This window comes from Doryrhamphus excisus, chromosome 10, assembly GCF_030265055.1.
Source record: "Doryrhamphus excisus isolate RoL2022-K1 chromosome 10, RoL_Dexc_1.0, whole genome shotgun sequence".
In the NCBI taxonomy this organism is placed as follows: Eukaryota; Metazoa; Chordata; class Actinopteri; order Syngnathiformes; family Syngnathidae; genus Doryrhamphus; species Doryrhamphus excisus.
The window spans coordinates 3,047,621-3,062,408 of NC_080475.1; the positions used below are offsets into that span (position 1 = coordinate 3,047,621).

Genomic DNA, 14,788 nt, shown 5'->3' on the forward strand with positions numbered 1-14,788 from the left:
AAACATAATAACATGCAACATTAATTCTATTTCTATACTACAATATCTTACATCAGAAAGAACAGGTCCCCATCCAACGCATACCACAACATATGGTACGGAGCCAAAACTGGTACCAACTTCCTGTTCCTGTAAGAACGATACAAATACTAATACTAGATTGTGTAACTTTGTCCTTAAATATCATAACAAAACATGACAAAAGCAGGTATAACTTCATTAATGGTAAAGGGCTTATCATTCGGCGATGTTGTTGTACTTTTCAAACCCTGCAGCGATAGAAACAAGCCCCGGGCATCGTAGCGAAACTGGCGGTTGAGGTTTCATGTGGTTGATAAGATTTGATGTGTTGTCAATGGAGATCATGAGAAGTTATGAGCATGTTACAGAAAAGGAGCGTTTGATTTGCTCATGCTAAACCACCTACAGAAAAATATGAGTAATCTCACTTTTTTTTTAAAATAGGTTTTTGGTTATGCTACATTTTGTTATGCACCCCTAATCCAAAGCACACCACAGTCTAATGTTGTCTTAGGTCTACTTTATAGAACTGCAAACTACACACACAGCAATAAAATGTATTATTTTTAATAAATAACTCCTATATTGCATCATTAGATTATGCAATCAGTCATGTTTAATGACAATAATGCATAATCTTTTTCTGTTGTGATGTAATGATACAGCAGCGTTATCTGGGTTCCTTTTGCAAGAAGACAGAGTATCCCTCGTGTGACGTCACTCGCCTTCTCAACCAATCGCATTCCTCCCCGCAAAGTTTTCAGCCTATAAGAACACGCTAACTTTCTCAAGTGTCAGAAAAGACTTGTCCTCCCGGAGGCCCATCTATGGATACTTTGGTGGCTTCGAAGCACACAGACCTACAGGTGGACTAACCCGTGGACTTGATGACAGGGATATAAGGTCTGGGACTCTTCTTTAGAAGGGGGGGGCACTGTTTCAGTGTTGAGAGTGGAGATGTCCGAGGAAAATTTGGGGGAAGAGTCAAGCAGCTCCCCGGTCTCCCCTGTGGACAGCCTGAGCAACAGCGAGGGGGAGGCGGACACGCAGCCCAAGAGAAGCGCGAGGAAGCGGAGGCCGAGTAGGAAACACGCCGAGGACTCCGACAGCCCCGTGCGGGGGGGCAAAAGAGGCAAGAAATCGAGCAGCAGCGGAAGCCCGCAGTCGCTGGAGGACCTCCAGAGTCAGAGAGTCATGGCAAACGTGCGGGAGCGACAGAGGACACAGTCTCTCAATGAGGCGTTCGCGGCCCTGAGAAAAATCATACCTACTCTGCCCTCGGATAAACTGAGCAAAATACAGACGCTCAAACTCGCCGCCAGGTACATCGACTTCCTGTGCCAGGTGCTGCAGAGCGACGAGCTGGACTCCAAGATGTCCAGTTGTAGCTATGTGGCCCACGAAAGGCTCAGCTACGCCTTCTCCGTGTGGAGGATGGAGGGCGCCTGGTCCATGTCAACATCTCACTAGCACCAGGACGACTTAAGCCCAACACGGTAGGGAACCGTTTATTATTATGATTTTTTTTTTATTACCAAAACTATAATATAAATAGTCAAAAATACTTTTTTCCACCTGAAACACCCAATCCAAACAACAAAACATATTTTTACACCCAAATACAAAATGTAAACTATAAATATATCGTTTTACAGTAAAAATGCATGATACAAACAACCGGATATACAACTTTTTTTATCTACAATGCACATGCAAACTGCAGCATATGTTTTTTTCAACTATGCCAAATATCAAATATGAGTTTTCAGCTAAAAGGCATGGTGCAAATTCAAAAATATGTACCATACACAATGCAGTATAAACAATACAAAATGCAAATGTATTTTTTTCAGTTAAAATGTCAAAATATAAATAGTTTCCTTGCTGAAATGCATGTATCAATTGCTCAAATATGTTTTTTTTGCTCAAATGCAAGATTCAAAATGTCAAACAGGCCTTTGGTTTTTTTTTTCCAGCCACAATATATAATGCAAACTGCAAAAAAAAAAAAAAAAACATATTTTCTGCATGCATTGCTTTTTTTTTAAATCCCACTAACAGTGAATCATTGCGTGTACTTTACAGGTGACTGCTGATTCTATACTTCTCACATTTTGACGGGACAAATCTGGAGTCCAATGCTGGATACATGGGATCACTATTTAAAGCAAAGACCACGGAGGTGCTGCGGGGGATTTTTTTTTTATTGTTTTTGTAGCCCCCCCCCCCCTCCAAAACACCCCCCCCCCCCACTCTGATGACGACGGTGTCTGTACAACGTTGTTGACGACGAATGTTGAAAATATCACGGTTGATGAAGAGTTGTTGTTTTTTTTTTTAAACCACCATGTATTTGTACTCATTTCTGCCTAAGTGGAATGAGACAGTGTGTGTGTGTGTGTGTGTGTGTGTGTGTGTGTGTGTGTGTGTGTGTGTGTGTGAGTGTGAGTGTGTTGGTGTAACTCACATTATAAATGGCTGTCTTCTTTGTGGATCCAACCTGTGCAAGAAAAAAAAATATTTTCAGAATACATTTATTTATTTATTGATGGTACATTTAGGGACTACATCCTGTGTCTGAAATACAAATACATTCCTATTTTTATTATCAATTTTTGTAAATGTTTGTATATATTTTTTGCAATAAAGAAAACCAGAATATTTGGCCTATTTTTTTTTTACCTTTTTTGTGGCAAAACACAAGAATAACCTAATGAAAAATAAAATGAAAAATATACCGTTTTTAATACAGTACTTCACATAATAAAATCACATTGACATAATTAGATTAGCATACTGATGGGAAAATACACTGCTAAAAAACGTAAAAATTAAATTAAAATTTACATAATTCATAAATAAACGATTATAACATTTCTGTTTTTAGGAAAGTGAAGTAAAAACCAGCATCCCGAATAAGAATGACGTCGTTGCAGATTGTTTTGTTGTTCCTTTAATAAGCTAGCACGCTAGCATGCTAGCATGGCATCGTCTCTGCTGACGTCATAACAGTCGACTTAAATTTAATTAACCAACCTCGACCAAATGATAAAAGCCGACTTCTGGGGCGCTCTTGATGCGAACGGCTACGGGTGCTGTCATCGCCTTGTGAGAGATCGTCTGTGACGTGGGAAAGTTTTTTTCTCACTGTCCAAAAAGAAAGCCGTGACCGTTTGAAGGTGTGTAATTGGCCTCTGCGAGGCATGTATGGAATTCCCAGATGTCTATGAAATTTAAGGAGGCCGTGAAGGTAGCATGAACGTGGGGGCCAATCTCACTGTGTGTGTGTGTATGTGAGGTGGGTGTGGTGGTGTTGGGGGGGGGCACAACCCCACAAACACATGCACGGGCCCAGTTTAAAATCGCATGCAGTGTATTGAAGGAATAATTCCATACACGCATTAAACGCATCACCAGCGAGCAATGGCGACACATTTAAAACAATCCAGTTGCCAATGGAGACGATGCAGAGGCACCGAATGAAACCTATTTAGAACAGATGTTACTATTTTTCCTTTTTTTTTTTTTTTTTGAAGGAAAAAGTCACGTGAAATCAGCAGATGTTCAGCAGAGGCTCTTTGCAGTGCAGAGTGCAGTCCACGGACGGAACACACACACACACACACACTCACAGACAGTCACGCATTCGGGCCGAGTGGGCTCACAACCGAACTAAATATGCTGAAAAACATCCAAATTTGTCGATGAAATGGATTATAAACCTGCTGGTCACGTGGGGGGTTTTGTGGATCATCGCCACGCGGGAGAAAAAAAGGTAGGCTGTTTTATATATTTATTATTATATTATTATTATTTATATATTATATATGGAAATGTGATGGTGGAGACATGAATCTCGTGAAAATGCGTGAAAATATGCAAAGATCAGGGAGTTTTTGTACTGAGGTCAGTATAAGCAGTGTGTGTGTGTGTGTGTGTGTGTGTGTGTGTGTGCTCAAAAAGGGAAGTATGAAAATTATTTTGCAGCTGTTTGGGGGAGGAGGGGGGGATAAAAGCAGATTTAAAAGTATTAACAAATATAGCTTGCACTATTTTTGCACAAAAAATGCATAATAAACCATATAAATACAATCTAATTTAATATTTGTATATTATGATTATATTAATTTAATTTATTTGGTTAACTGTATTATAACATCAATTTATGCTTATTTTAATTGTCACTTTTGTTATTATTTATTATGTGTTGCCTTCAAAACAGAACAAAAATTTTCTAAAAACTTTTCTAAATTGAAACTAAAAATATGTAAAAACATTTTTCATGCGCATAAAAGGCCTACCTCTCTCAAATGTGTGTAAATGTGAGTTAGCCAAAAGTCATAATTCATTTATTTCGTAGTTGTACAGTACATCATTTTTATTATTATGAATTACTTATTATTTTATTATGCACAGAGAAACCGTGATGAGATCCTCCACGATCATCAGCCTGATAATGCACGGCCCCGTGTTGCAAGAATCCGAACACAATTCCTGGAAGCTGAAAACATACTAACCCGAAAAATACAAAATTCGGTATAATCCCTCATAATCATCCCCATAATAAAGTAAAGTAAATTCCGTATTTATAAATGGGATATTTTCTATTTACAACCTACCAAATAGCAAATTTAGAGCCCTCCAGACATGAAATAACACCCCTACACTCACCTTTACACTCAAGATGGCTGTAAATTAGTCAGCCTGTATGTCGTACAGCTCATAATAAAGCATTAGCCGTTCAACACTTCCTAGTTCTCCTCTAATGACTTATTTCCTAAAACCTAGCTTCAAAACCAGCATGCAGAAAGTCACATGACACATGACCGCTACGCCCACACTCTGAACAGCAGCTCAGAACCACACAATACATCCGCTTTGACTGTAACATTACTTAGAACACTAAATATTACCTCTTTAAATGCGTTTTCTGAATGCCTTATATTTATATTTATATTCATTTGGTGTACCCTCGCCTGAAGACAGCTGGGATAGGCTCCAGCACCCCCACGACCCTTGTGAGGATAAGCGGTAGAAAATGAATGAATGAATGAATGTTGCAAGCTTGAGTGGTTAGCACACACAGACCACACAGCTAGGAGACCGGTGTTCGATTCCCCCCTCGGGCATCTCTATATGGAATGAATGAATGAATGAATGAATTTACAGAGGTAGGACATATACACATAGCACAAAACACACAAAACAGCATATGGTTGCTGATGTGCAGATTGTGTTCAAATCAGAAGTATTAAGGCCAAATCAGAACCAAAATATTAACAATGACTGAGATGTATTCTTTTCAAAGTTTAGGAGACTTGGATTAAAGCGAGCAAAAGTGGAGGAATGATACGCCTTAAAGCCGCCATGTTAAAATATGTTTGCTTGTTCACATCAGCTGTAAAGGATGTAAAAAAACATGTTTAAATTGGCATATGGTACATTTCAGCTCATAATCTGGAGGCGCTACAGGTCAGCGTTTCATCACGAGGCTCTGTGGAATGACGACACAACAAAGTCATGCAAACTGATTGCAGCCCCTTACCAAATATCTTGTGAAGGGCACGGTCAAAAAACGTGTGATGAGTGCCACCCATGCTGCAGACAAGACACAAATGGGGTGTTTTTGTAGGAGGAGTACACAATGATGTCACAGACAGGAAAAAAAGGTCTGGAAAAAAGGCTTGGCATCTACTGGAATTGGCCACATCCCCATTGGCTCGGTGGAAAAGCTGAAAAAATAAACAGGCAATCAGAAAGCGGCGTGAGCGTACACAAAGGCATCAAATCAGATTTGAAAATCAGATTTTTTTTTTTTTTTTTTGACTCAAAAGGCGATGATTATTTGCGGTCGTCGGGTGTCCGTGAATAGAGGGCCCCTCCAGGAAGTATAAACTTGACATGAAACGTTCTACCACCATTTCAAACATTCCTGTTTATGTTCAATCAAGACGGTATTTATATTCTTTTATATGTGATATACACGTGACTGAAGCGAGACTAATGTACTGTATATGATGACGATCCGGTCTGGGATGCAGGCCGTCAGAAATAGAGGAAATACAGGAAATATAGACATATAGACAAACAACCATTCACACTCACATTCATACCTATGGACAATTTGGAGTCGCTAATTAACCTAGCATGTTTTTTTGGAATGTGGGAGGAAACCGGAGTACCCGGAGAAAACCCACGCATGCACGGGGAGAACGTGCAAACTCCATATAGAGATGCCCGAGGGGGGAATCGAACACCGGTCTCCTAGCTGTGTGGCCTGTGTGCTAACCACTTCAATAATAGCTAAAATTTGCCGATTCGCTATCATCACCCGATAACAAACTGCTGCTCACTGATGTCACTGATGTTGTCGGGTACGGTGCTAATTTAGGAGTGGCCTTTTATTGCAGCCAGCCAAAGAATCACCTGTTCGCTAATCATGCTGTCTAATAATGAATTATGAATGCTGACTAACACAGTTTTGGACAGATTAGTGAACAATATTTAACAGAGGTGGAGCTGCATGGCGGTCGAGTGGTTAGCGTGCAGACCTCACAGCTAGGAGACCCGAGTTCGATTCCACCCTTGGCCATCCATTTCTGTGTTCCATCTCAGAGTTTGCATGTTCTCCCCGTGCATGTGTGGGGTACTCCGGTTTAGATTAATTTTATCAATTAATTATTGTTATTAGGGCGGCACGGCCCTGTGATTGACTGGCGCCCAGTCCAGGGTGTACCCCGCCTCTCGCCCGAAGACAGCTGGGATAGGCTCCAGCACCCTTCGCGACCCTCGTGAGGAAAAGCGGTAGAAAATGAATGAATGAATGAATAATTATTAATTATATCAATGATATAACAATTCCAACCATGCAGTTTCAGTTTCACCTTCGACTAACAACAACATAGAATGGAAGATCCTCGTAAAAATCTCTGCAGGGTTCGAGGAACGCGTCATATCCGAGTTTTACTTCTATAGTATTGTCCCAAGAGAGGATATAATAAAATGGTTATGTGAAATGCGAGCTACTGTACACGATGTGACTGACAGCAGCCTGGTTTTTAGAATGATACAAAGCATACTGCTCTAAAAAAGAAAAAACAACACCTCATCATCCAATGTCAACCTTCTAGTAAGAGCTTCAGTTTCATTGAGCGACACGACACTTGCACTAGCGTCAGTCTAGCTAAATTAATTTGTATTGCTTAATATATATATATATATATATATATATATATATATATATATATATATATATATATATATATATATATATATATATATATATATATATATATATATATATATATATACACTGCATTCAGAATACAATTTGCCCTTTTATTGCAGTACAGAGTGAAAGCTGCGGTGCTGCACGGCCACAGGGGATTAAAGATGTTCCTGATCCTGTCCCTCAGGGCGTTTGACTCCCCGGGTATTAATCCCATTGCCTTCATTAACCCGGTGGCCCACCGATAAGTGGGGGCTCACACTAGTAATTAATGCGTCATTACCTCCACTTACAATGATCCCCCTGTTCCTCCTACACCGTCTCCTAAGTGGATTCCAGGCAGACGGGGGGAGAGGATCCTTTTGTGGAAGCAGGACAAGTCAAATTGACCATCAACACCCATGTTTTAGGAGGACTTTAGTGCGCTTATGTGAACCACACAGAGAGGAAAAAAATGGACTCCGTGTGAGTTCCTCAAAGGAGGAAGTATGAGACGGATCCACAAGTTGCTTGAAACGTGGCATTAAAAAGAAAAAAAATCAGTTCTGGAAATGTAAAGATCAGCGCTGCACGGTGGTCAAGTGGTTAGCGCGCAGACCTCACAGCTAGGAGACCGGGGTTCAATTCCACCCTCTGTGTGGAGTTTGCATGTTCTCCCCGTGCATGCGTGGGTTTTCTCCCGGTACTCCGGTTTCCTCCCACATTCCAAAAACATGCTAGGTTAATTAGCGACTCCAAATTGTCCATAGGTATGAATGTGAGTGTGAATGGTTGTTTGTCTATATGTGCCCTGTGATTGGCTGGCGACCAGTCCAGGGTGTACCCCGCCTCTTGCCCAAGAAATAATTTACATTGGAAATGTAAAGATCAGCGCTGCACAGAGGACGAGTGGTTAGCGCGCAGACCTCACAGCTAGGAGACCAGGGTTCAATTCCACACTCTCTGTATGGAGTTTGCATGTTCTCCCCGTGCATGCGTGGGTTTTCTCCGGGTACTCCGGTTTCCTCCCACATTCCAAAAACATGCTAGGTTAATTAGCGACTCTAAATTGTCCATAGGTATGAATGTGAGTGTGAATGGTTGTTTGTCTATATGTGCCCTCTGTTTTAATTTATTCCACCCACAAATTGTCACGTTTGCATGTCATGCCGTTGTTGTGTTGCGACCCCATGATGTAGCGAGTAGGACCAAAATGCATATAAAAAGGTGTTTTCCCGTATTGATAATTTAATAATAATCCCACAACGGGGAGAAGCGCTCACCTGAACTAAATAGGCAACAGAATCAGAACAGGTGTGGGTGATAATAGCAACACAGGGAAAAACAGGAAGTGAAGTGAATTCAAAATAAGGGCATCAGAACAGAAACTAATGCCCAAGAAGGGAACAAAAACAAACTGTCAAGTGGGAACCTACACAGGGCGTAACACAGCCCGTCTTCAGGCACACGCCCAAAGTGCTTCCCAACTATGAACCATATAAGGAAGTCCACCCCTCTGTGACATCACAAAGGAACAGTTTTACCACGCCTTTTGAAACAGAGCGTTTTGAGCCATCCCAAACTTCTTTCAGGGCTCGCAAACCTCATTATCTGAAACTTTGGTATCGTTTAACACGAGAATACAACATTCTAATTACATTTATAGATAAAAAAATTTTTACGTATGACTGACTCATGATTTTGGTCATATTCTGTATACTAAGGCCTTGTCCACAAGTAGCAGGTATTTTTTCATAACTACAAAAAATGGTGTCCATACAAAATGCATCCCCACGTAACCGCATAAATGCTAATAACACTAATTAACGAGGACTGTCACATTTGGAATTCCAAGCTTCCGGGAGGATGACTTCCATCTGATCCAAAACTGGCGAGGAAGAAGCCTCCGCTCTACAATATTAACATTATTTCATTCATTCATTTTCTACCGCTTTTTCCTCACGAGGGTCGCGGGGGTGCTGGAGCCTATCCCAGCTGTCTTCGGGCGAGAGGCAGGGTACACCCTGGACTGGTGGCCAGCCAATCACAGGGCACATATAGACAAACAACCATTCACACTCACATTCATACCTATGGACAATTTGGAGTCGCTAATTAACCTAGCATGTTTTTGGAATGTGGGAGGAAACCGGAGTACCCGGAGAAAACCCACGCATGTACGGGGAGAACATGCAAACTCCACACAGAGATGGCCGAGGGTGGAATTGAACCCTGGTCTCCTAGCTGTGAGGTCTGCATGATATTAGCATTATTTGGGCTTGCAAAAACAAGCAAGAAAAAAGAACCGCTTGAACAACACACCTCCGAGGGCATCCATATTGTTTTGGATGTAAACACAGGTCGCGTGTGTGATGTCACAGCATACTTTGTCACAGACTGTGACTTTCGAAACGTATAACTCCGATTATTTACGCACATTCCCAAACACATAACGTTATTTTCCCCCAAATCCACACTTGTTTTTGGTGCGAGATTGAGCCAACTCGTGGAAAAATAATTTAGTTTTAGATACCCGGCTACGTGACTGTTTAGCTGGTCCACTGTGCAAAAAAACTAAATCTCTATTGGAAGAGATAAATATGGAAAAACAAAAAAGTTCCTGCATGGATTCAATGAGTTGTAATCACTCAAACTGTCAATAAGATCTGCCTTCGAGAGCGTCCGTCTCCGATTTCACAAATATTTGGAGCGCAACTTTATACTTCCAGCAAGTCTACCTTAAGTATGTTTGTTATAAACATATATGACTGTGTGTTTATTCTACATATCCCAGGGCAATGGAGATATGGAGCAGGTCCCGATCGTAGAAGAACATTCCTTTATCAAACAAAAAACAGGAATTATTACTCAAAGGTTCTTGCCATGGCTGCACGGTGGTCGAGTGGTTAGCGCACAGATCTCACAGCTAGGAGAACCGGGTTCAATTCCACCAATTCAGTTTGCATGTTCTCCCAGGTTTTCTCCGGGTACTCCGGTTTCCTCCCACATTCCAAAAACATGCTAGGTTAATTAGCGACTCCAAATTGTCCATAGGTATGAATGTGAGTGTGAATGGTTGTTTGTCTATATGTGCCCTGCGATTGGCTGCATGGCCACCAGTCCAGGGTGCCCGAAGAAAGCTGGAATAGGCTCTAGCACCCCCCGCAACCCTTGTGAGGATAAGTGGTAGAAAATGAATGAATGAATGGTTCTTGCCTGGTTTTAAAGGACAATAAGAGTAGTTACTTACATTGTGTTTCTTCACTTCCAAGGAGGATCATCACAACGACACGTTCATCCCACGGACAGAAGGAACACCTGAAAACCAAGAACCACAGTCGGAATAGGCTTGATTTCTTTTTTTAAAAAGCCACACTTTTATATTATTATTATTTTTTCTGTTTGTCATGTGGGTGAAAATATGCCATAACATCAATTAATGAAATGATATATTAGGAAAGCAGGAAGTGAACAAATGTAACAGTTACTGATTGTAAAAGTACCAGATGGAGGGGTAGGATTTAATAAGCTTTGCTTCTTCCTACTCCTTTTGGACATGTGGAACTGTGAACTGATTATGTGATGCATTCAATTGTAATCTGATAATTCTTCAAATAAAATTAAACCATTACCATATTTTTATGTTTTATAATTTTTACACTTTTATTTAAGTCATTTTTATTTGATAATGTTCACAGTTTGATATTGATTTATTATATACTTTAGTAATTTTTACTTTTAATTTACATTTAATTTCTATTACTTTTAATTAAATGTTTATTTTTAATGTTTTTGTTATATAATTGATTTTTAATTTTGATTTTTAATTTTTAATGTACATTACTTGGAATTTTATTCCTCTGTTTTTATAATTTTACACCTTTATTTAAGTAATAATAGTTTTTTTATTAATAATATATATATATATTTATTAATTCTTTTTTAATATTGGATTTTTTATACATTTTCACAATTTTTACGTTAAATTTACAATAAATTAAATTACTTTTATTGTTATGTTTTATAATTTTTACACTTTTATTTAAGTCAGTTTTAAATGAAATGTATTTATTTGTAATTATATTTGTAATTATTTGTAATTAATAATAAGTATTTATTTAATTATTTGTAATTATATTTGTAATTCTATTTGTAATTAGATGTTAGATGTATGTATTCTGTCATGTATGTACATATTTTTTTAAATGTCATATTTATACATTGTCCAGCAATTATGAACATAGCAAAGGTGTAGTAAATGTATCAGAATAAATATACATAACATACATTGCTGTATTAATAAACAAACAACTGCAACATTATAGCAGCCTTTGAGTTGAAAAACAGTCATGGAAACCCGCCGTGCAAGTATGATGAGCTGTACGATTGTGACTGCACTACAAGAAAACAAACAACACGACGTGGTGTTGTTGTCCTTATTTCCATTGTTCCTTTCATTGAATTCACAGCCGCCGCAGCCTTTAGAAAATTGCTGTTGAAATTGATTGAAAGCGATTTGTCATGCGTCACTCTGGTTAGGTTTGGCCACAAAAACACTTGGCTGGGCTTAAAGTTGTCAAAACCGGTGTTGAAAAATGGAACACCATGTAACTTGATTGGACTCAAATACCCTCCTTTATTGGACTCATCTACCACCCAGATCGATCCCCCAGCTTTATTGACCGATGACCAGTGATGAAGTCAGTTTTTTGGAGCTGGCTTTCAATTTGCATGTTGATTCATCACAGGGATGAAGATGCTGTTAAGCAGCATGGTAGCAGTATGCAATACTGTATATGAAGAGCTTGCAACCAAAAGGCGCTAAATCCATTTTGACTGATTCCGAGAAAATCAATGATTTTTAACTATGCACATATCAATCTATTTGGTCATCAAGTCTATATTGCAAATGAAAAAGCTATCAATATAGGTCATAAAAATGCATGCTATAAAAATCCTGCACACACCATGTATTTTATATATATTTTTTAATTATTTTTTTTTTTCGGATTTAGCGCCTTTTGGCGCTATGCATGCATTTGAATTTGAAGTCACCTTTAACTTCTTCAATGGCATTGTTGTAAAAGAATGTAAGGTGCTTTAATGTGCTATGCTAATAAAATAATTACAACACGGAAGCCATTCTCAACATACAATACAAAATAATAATAATACAAAATAATTATTATTTCTGGACTATAAGTCACTCCGGAGTATAAGTCACACAAGGCCAAAAATGCATAATTAGCTAGAAAAAAACATACATAAGTCACATACCATATGTCTTTCTGTTTCCTGTACTTTCTTAAGATATAAAAACTAGCGCTGTTCGATAAGTATCCGTACCAGTTTTTTTTCCTGATCATGAAAACCGATCTTGACCGTATTTTCTGGAATATAAGTCGCTCCGGAGTATAAGTCGCACAAGGCCAAAAATGCATAATTCGGCAGAAAAAAACATACATAAGTCGAACTGGAGTATAAGTCGTATTTTTTGCGGGTAATTTATTTTAAAAAACTACTTAACCAAAACAGACATTACGTCATCTTGGAAGGCAAGTTCTAACAATAAAAGAATAGAGAACAGGCTGAATAGGTGTAAGATATGCTAACACAATGCTTATTCAGCTACACAAAAAATAAACATGAACAGAAAAGGTGTCCAGTGTTTATGTAACATAAACACTTTTTTCATTTATAAGTCGCTCTGGAGTATAAGTCGCAGGAACAGCCAACCTATGAACAAAAAGTGCGACTTATAGTCCATAAAATACGGTATATGTTCCATGAAATTGTATTATTTACCTTCATTTAGTAGCAACTATCTTGGCTGTGCAGCTTCGAGTAGTCAGATTTCAGTTTCTACTATGTGTTGCCTGGTCAATCTAATCTGCCCAGGGCCTTCAGAACCGGTAGTGCTGGCCCATGTCACAAACACAAACATAACAGGTCACCTTTTGTGAATGAATAAGTAAAAATATGAAATAATTTCAATAAAAAACAAATAACATGTAACTGAATACCAAAAAAGCAGTTGTCAATTAATTGGATAATTGGTTAATCATTGATTAATTGTTGCATACAATAAAATCCGCATTTTTCCATGCTCTGAATAATCAGCATCAAAGATGTATTTTATTGAAATGTTTATACTTTTTGGCTGCACGGTGGTCTAGTGGTTAGCACGCAGGCCTCACAGCTAGGAAACCCGAGTTCAATTCCAAAATCGGCCATCTCTGTGTGGAGTTTGCATGTTTTCCCCGTGGGTTTTTTCCGGGGACTCCGGTTTCCTCCCACATTCCAAAAACATGCTAGGTTAATTAGCGACACCAAATTGTCCATAGGTATGAATGTGAGTGTGAATGGTTGTTTGTCTATATGTGCCCTGTGATTGGCTGGCCACCAGTCCACCAGGGTGTACAAGAAGAGAGCTGGGATAGGCTCCAGCTTTTGTGATGATGTTGTAGTGTAGTTACGTAATAGTCAAACTATGACAATATATCACTTATAAATAAGGAATCCTGCTTATTATAAATTCACTTATCACTATCGGGTCTGGAAGCAATTACCTGCAATAAACGAGGAATTACTGTATACAAAAAAATGGTCATATTTCAAATCAACTGTCAAGAGTTGTGCCTCTAATGCTATGGCTATTGTTTATTATATAACAGATAGAGAAACACAACACATTTCCCGGAATGTGCCTGTTTGATTTTCAACATTACATTTGATTATACCGAACACCCAAAAACTACAACGTTGCTTATTTAGCTAATCAAATCATGGTTTCTTATTGAAAGAACACGAGCCAACAAGTCATCTTGGAAAACATATGAAACTACATAAATATCAGCATATAGTGATCACTTTAGAGTTAACACAGTTGTAGAAATAGCCCGACATGGTCCAAATGGTAAGAAATACATGTGGTAGATTGATTTTCCACAGTCTGTGTGTCTCAACTCTTTTGGAAGGCCTTCAGGGAAAGTGGAATATGTGTTTATTTTGTATTAAGAGCATATTATCACGTTAAAAGAATGAATAATGAATTGTGATTGGACTGCTTTTATGTGGACAAAACTGAAAGTATTAATGAAGTGTTACTCTCAAGTGGGGGTTTTGTGTGTGTGTGTGGGGGGTGGGGGGTAATAAAATTAAAGTCTCATCTTAGCTTGTAACTCTTATTTAAAATGGCAATACATCACAAAAAGTTGCTGACTGTTAACTTTGGCTTTGTCCATGAGAATATGGATATTTTAAGTATGTATTTTTATTTTTTTTTACACACAAACGTTTTTGAATTTCGCCCATCATCACACATATGTTTCTCTTTTATGTGCATTTTAAAGATATAAAAACAGATAAAAAGCGACAGCTCAGAAATGCACGCAATGGGATACACCTCCAACAAGGTTGCCGTAGTAACAGGTATATTCAGTATTTTGTGTATTTCACCCATTGCATTTTAAAGATATAAAAACAGATAAAAAGCGACAGCTCAGAAAATGCATTCAATGGATACACTAACAGGGTTGCCATAGTAACAGGTATATTAGG

General features: G+C 38.7%; 1 protein-coding gene across 1 annotated transcript; it reads left to right on the plus strand.

Annotated features, from left to right (window-relative positions):
• Window positions 1–831: 831 nt before the first annotated feature.
• On the plus strand, window positions 832–2,608 carry twist1b (twist family bHLH transcription factor 1b). The gene is made up of 2 exons (XM_058084700.1): window positions 832–1,517; window positions 2,107–2,608. Exon 1 carries the CDS (start codon window positions 979–981, stop codon window positions 1,489–1,491), a length of 513 nt encoding a protein of 170 aa, XP_057940683.1. The 5' UTR covers window positions 832–978; the 3' UTR covers window positions 1,492–1,517; window positions 2,107–2,608.
• Window positions 2,609–14,788: the final 12,180 nt, after the last annotated feature.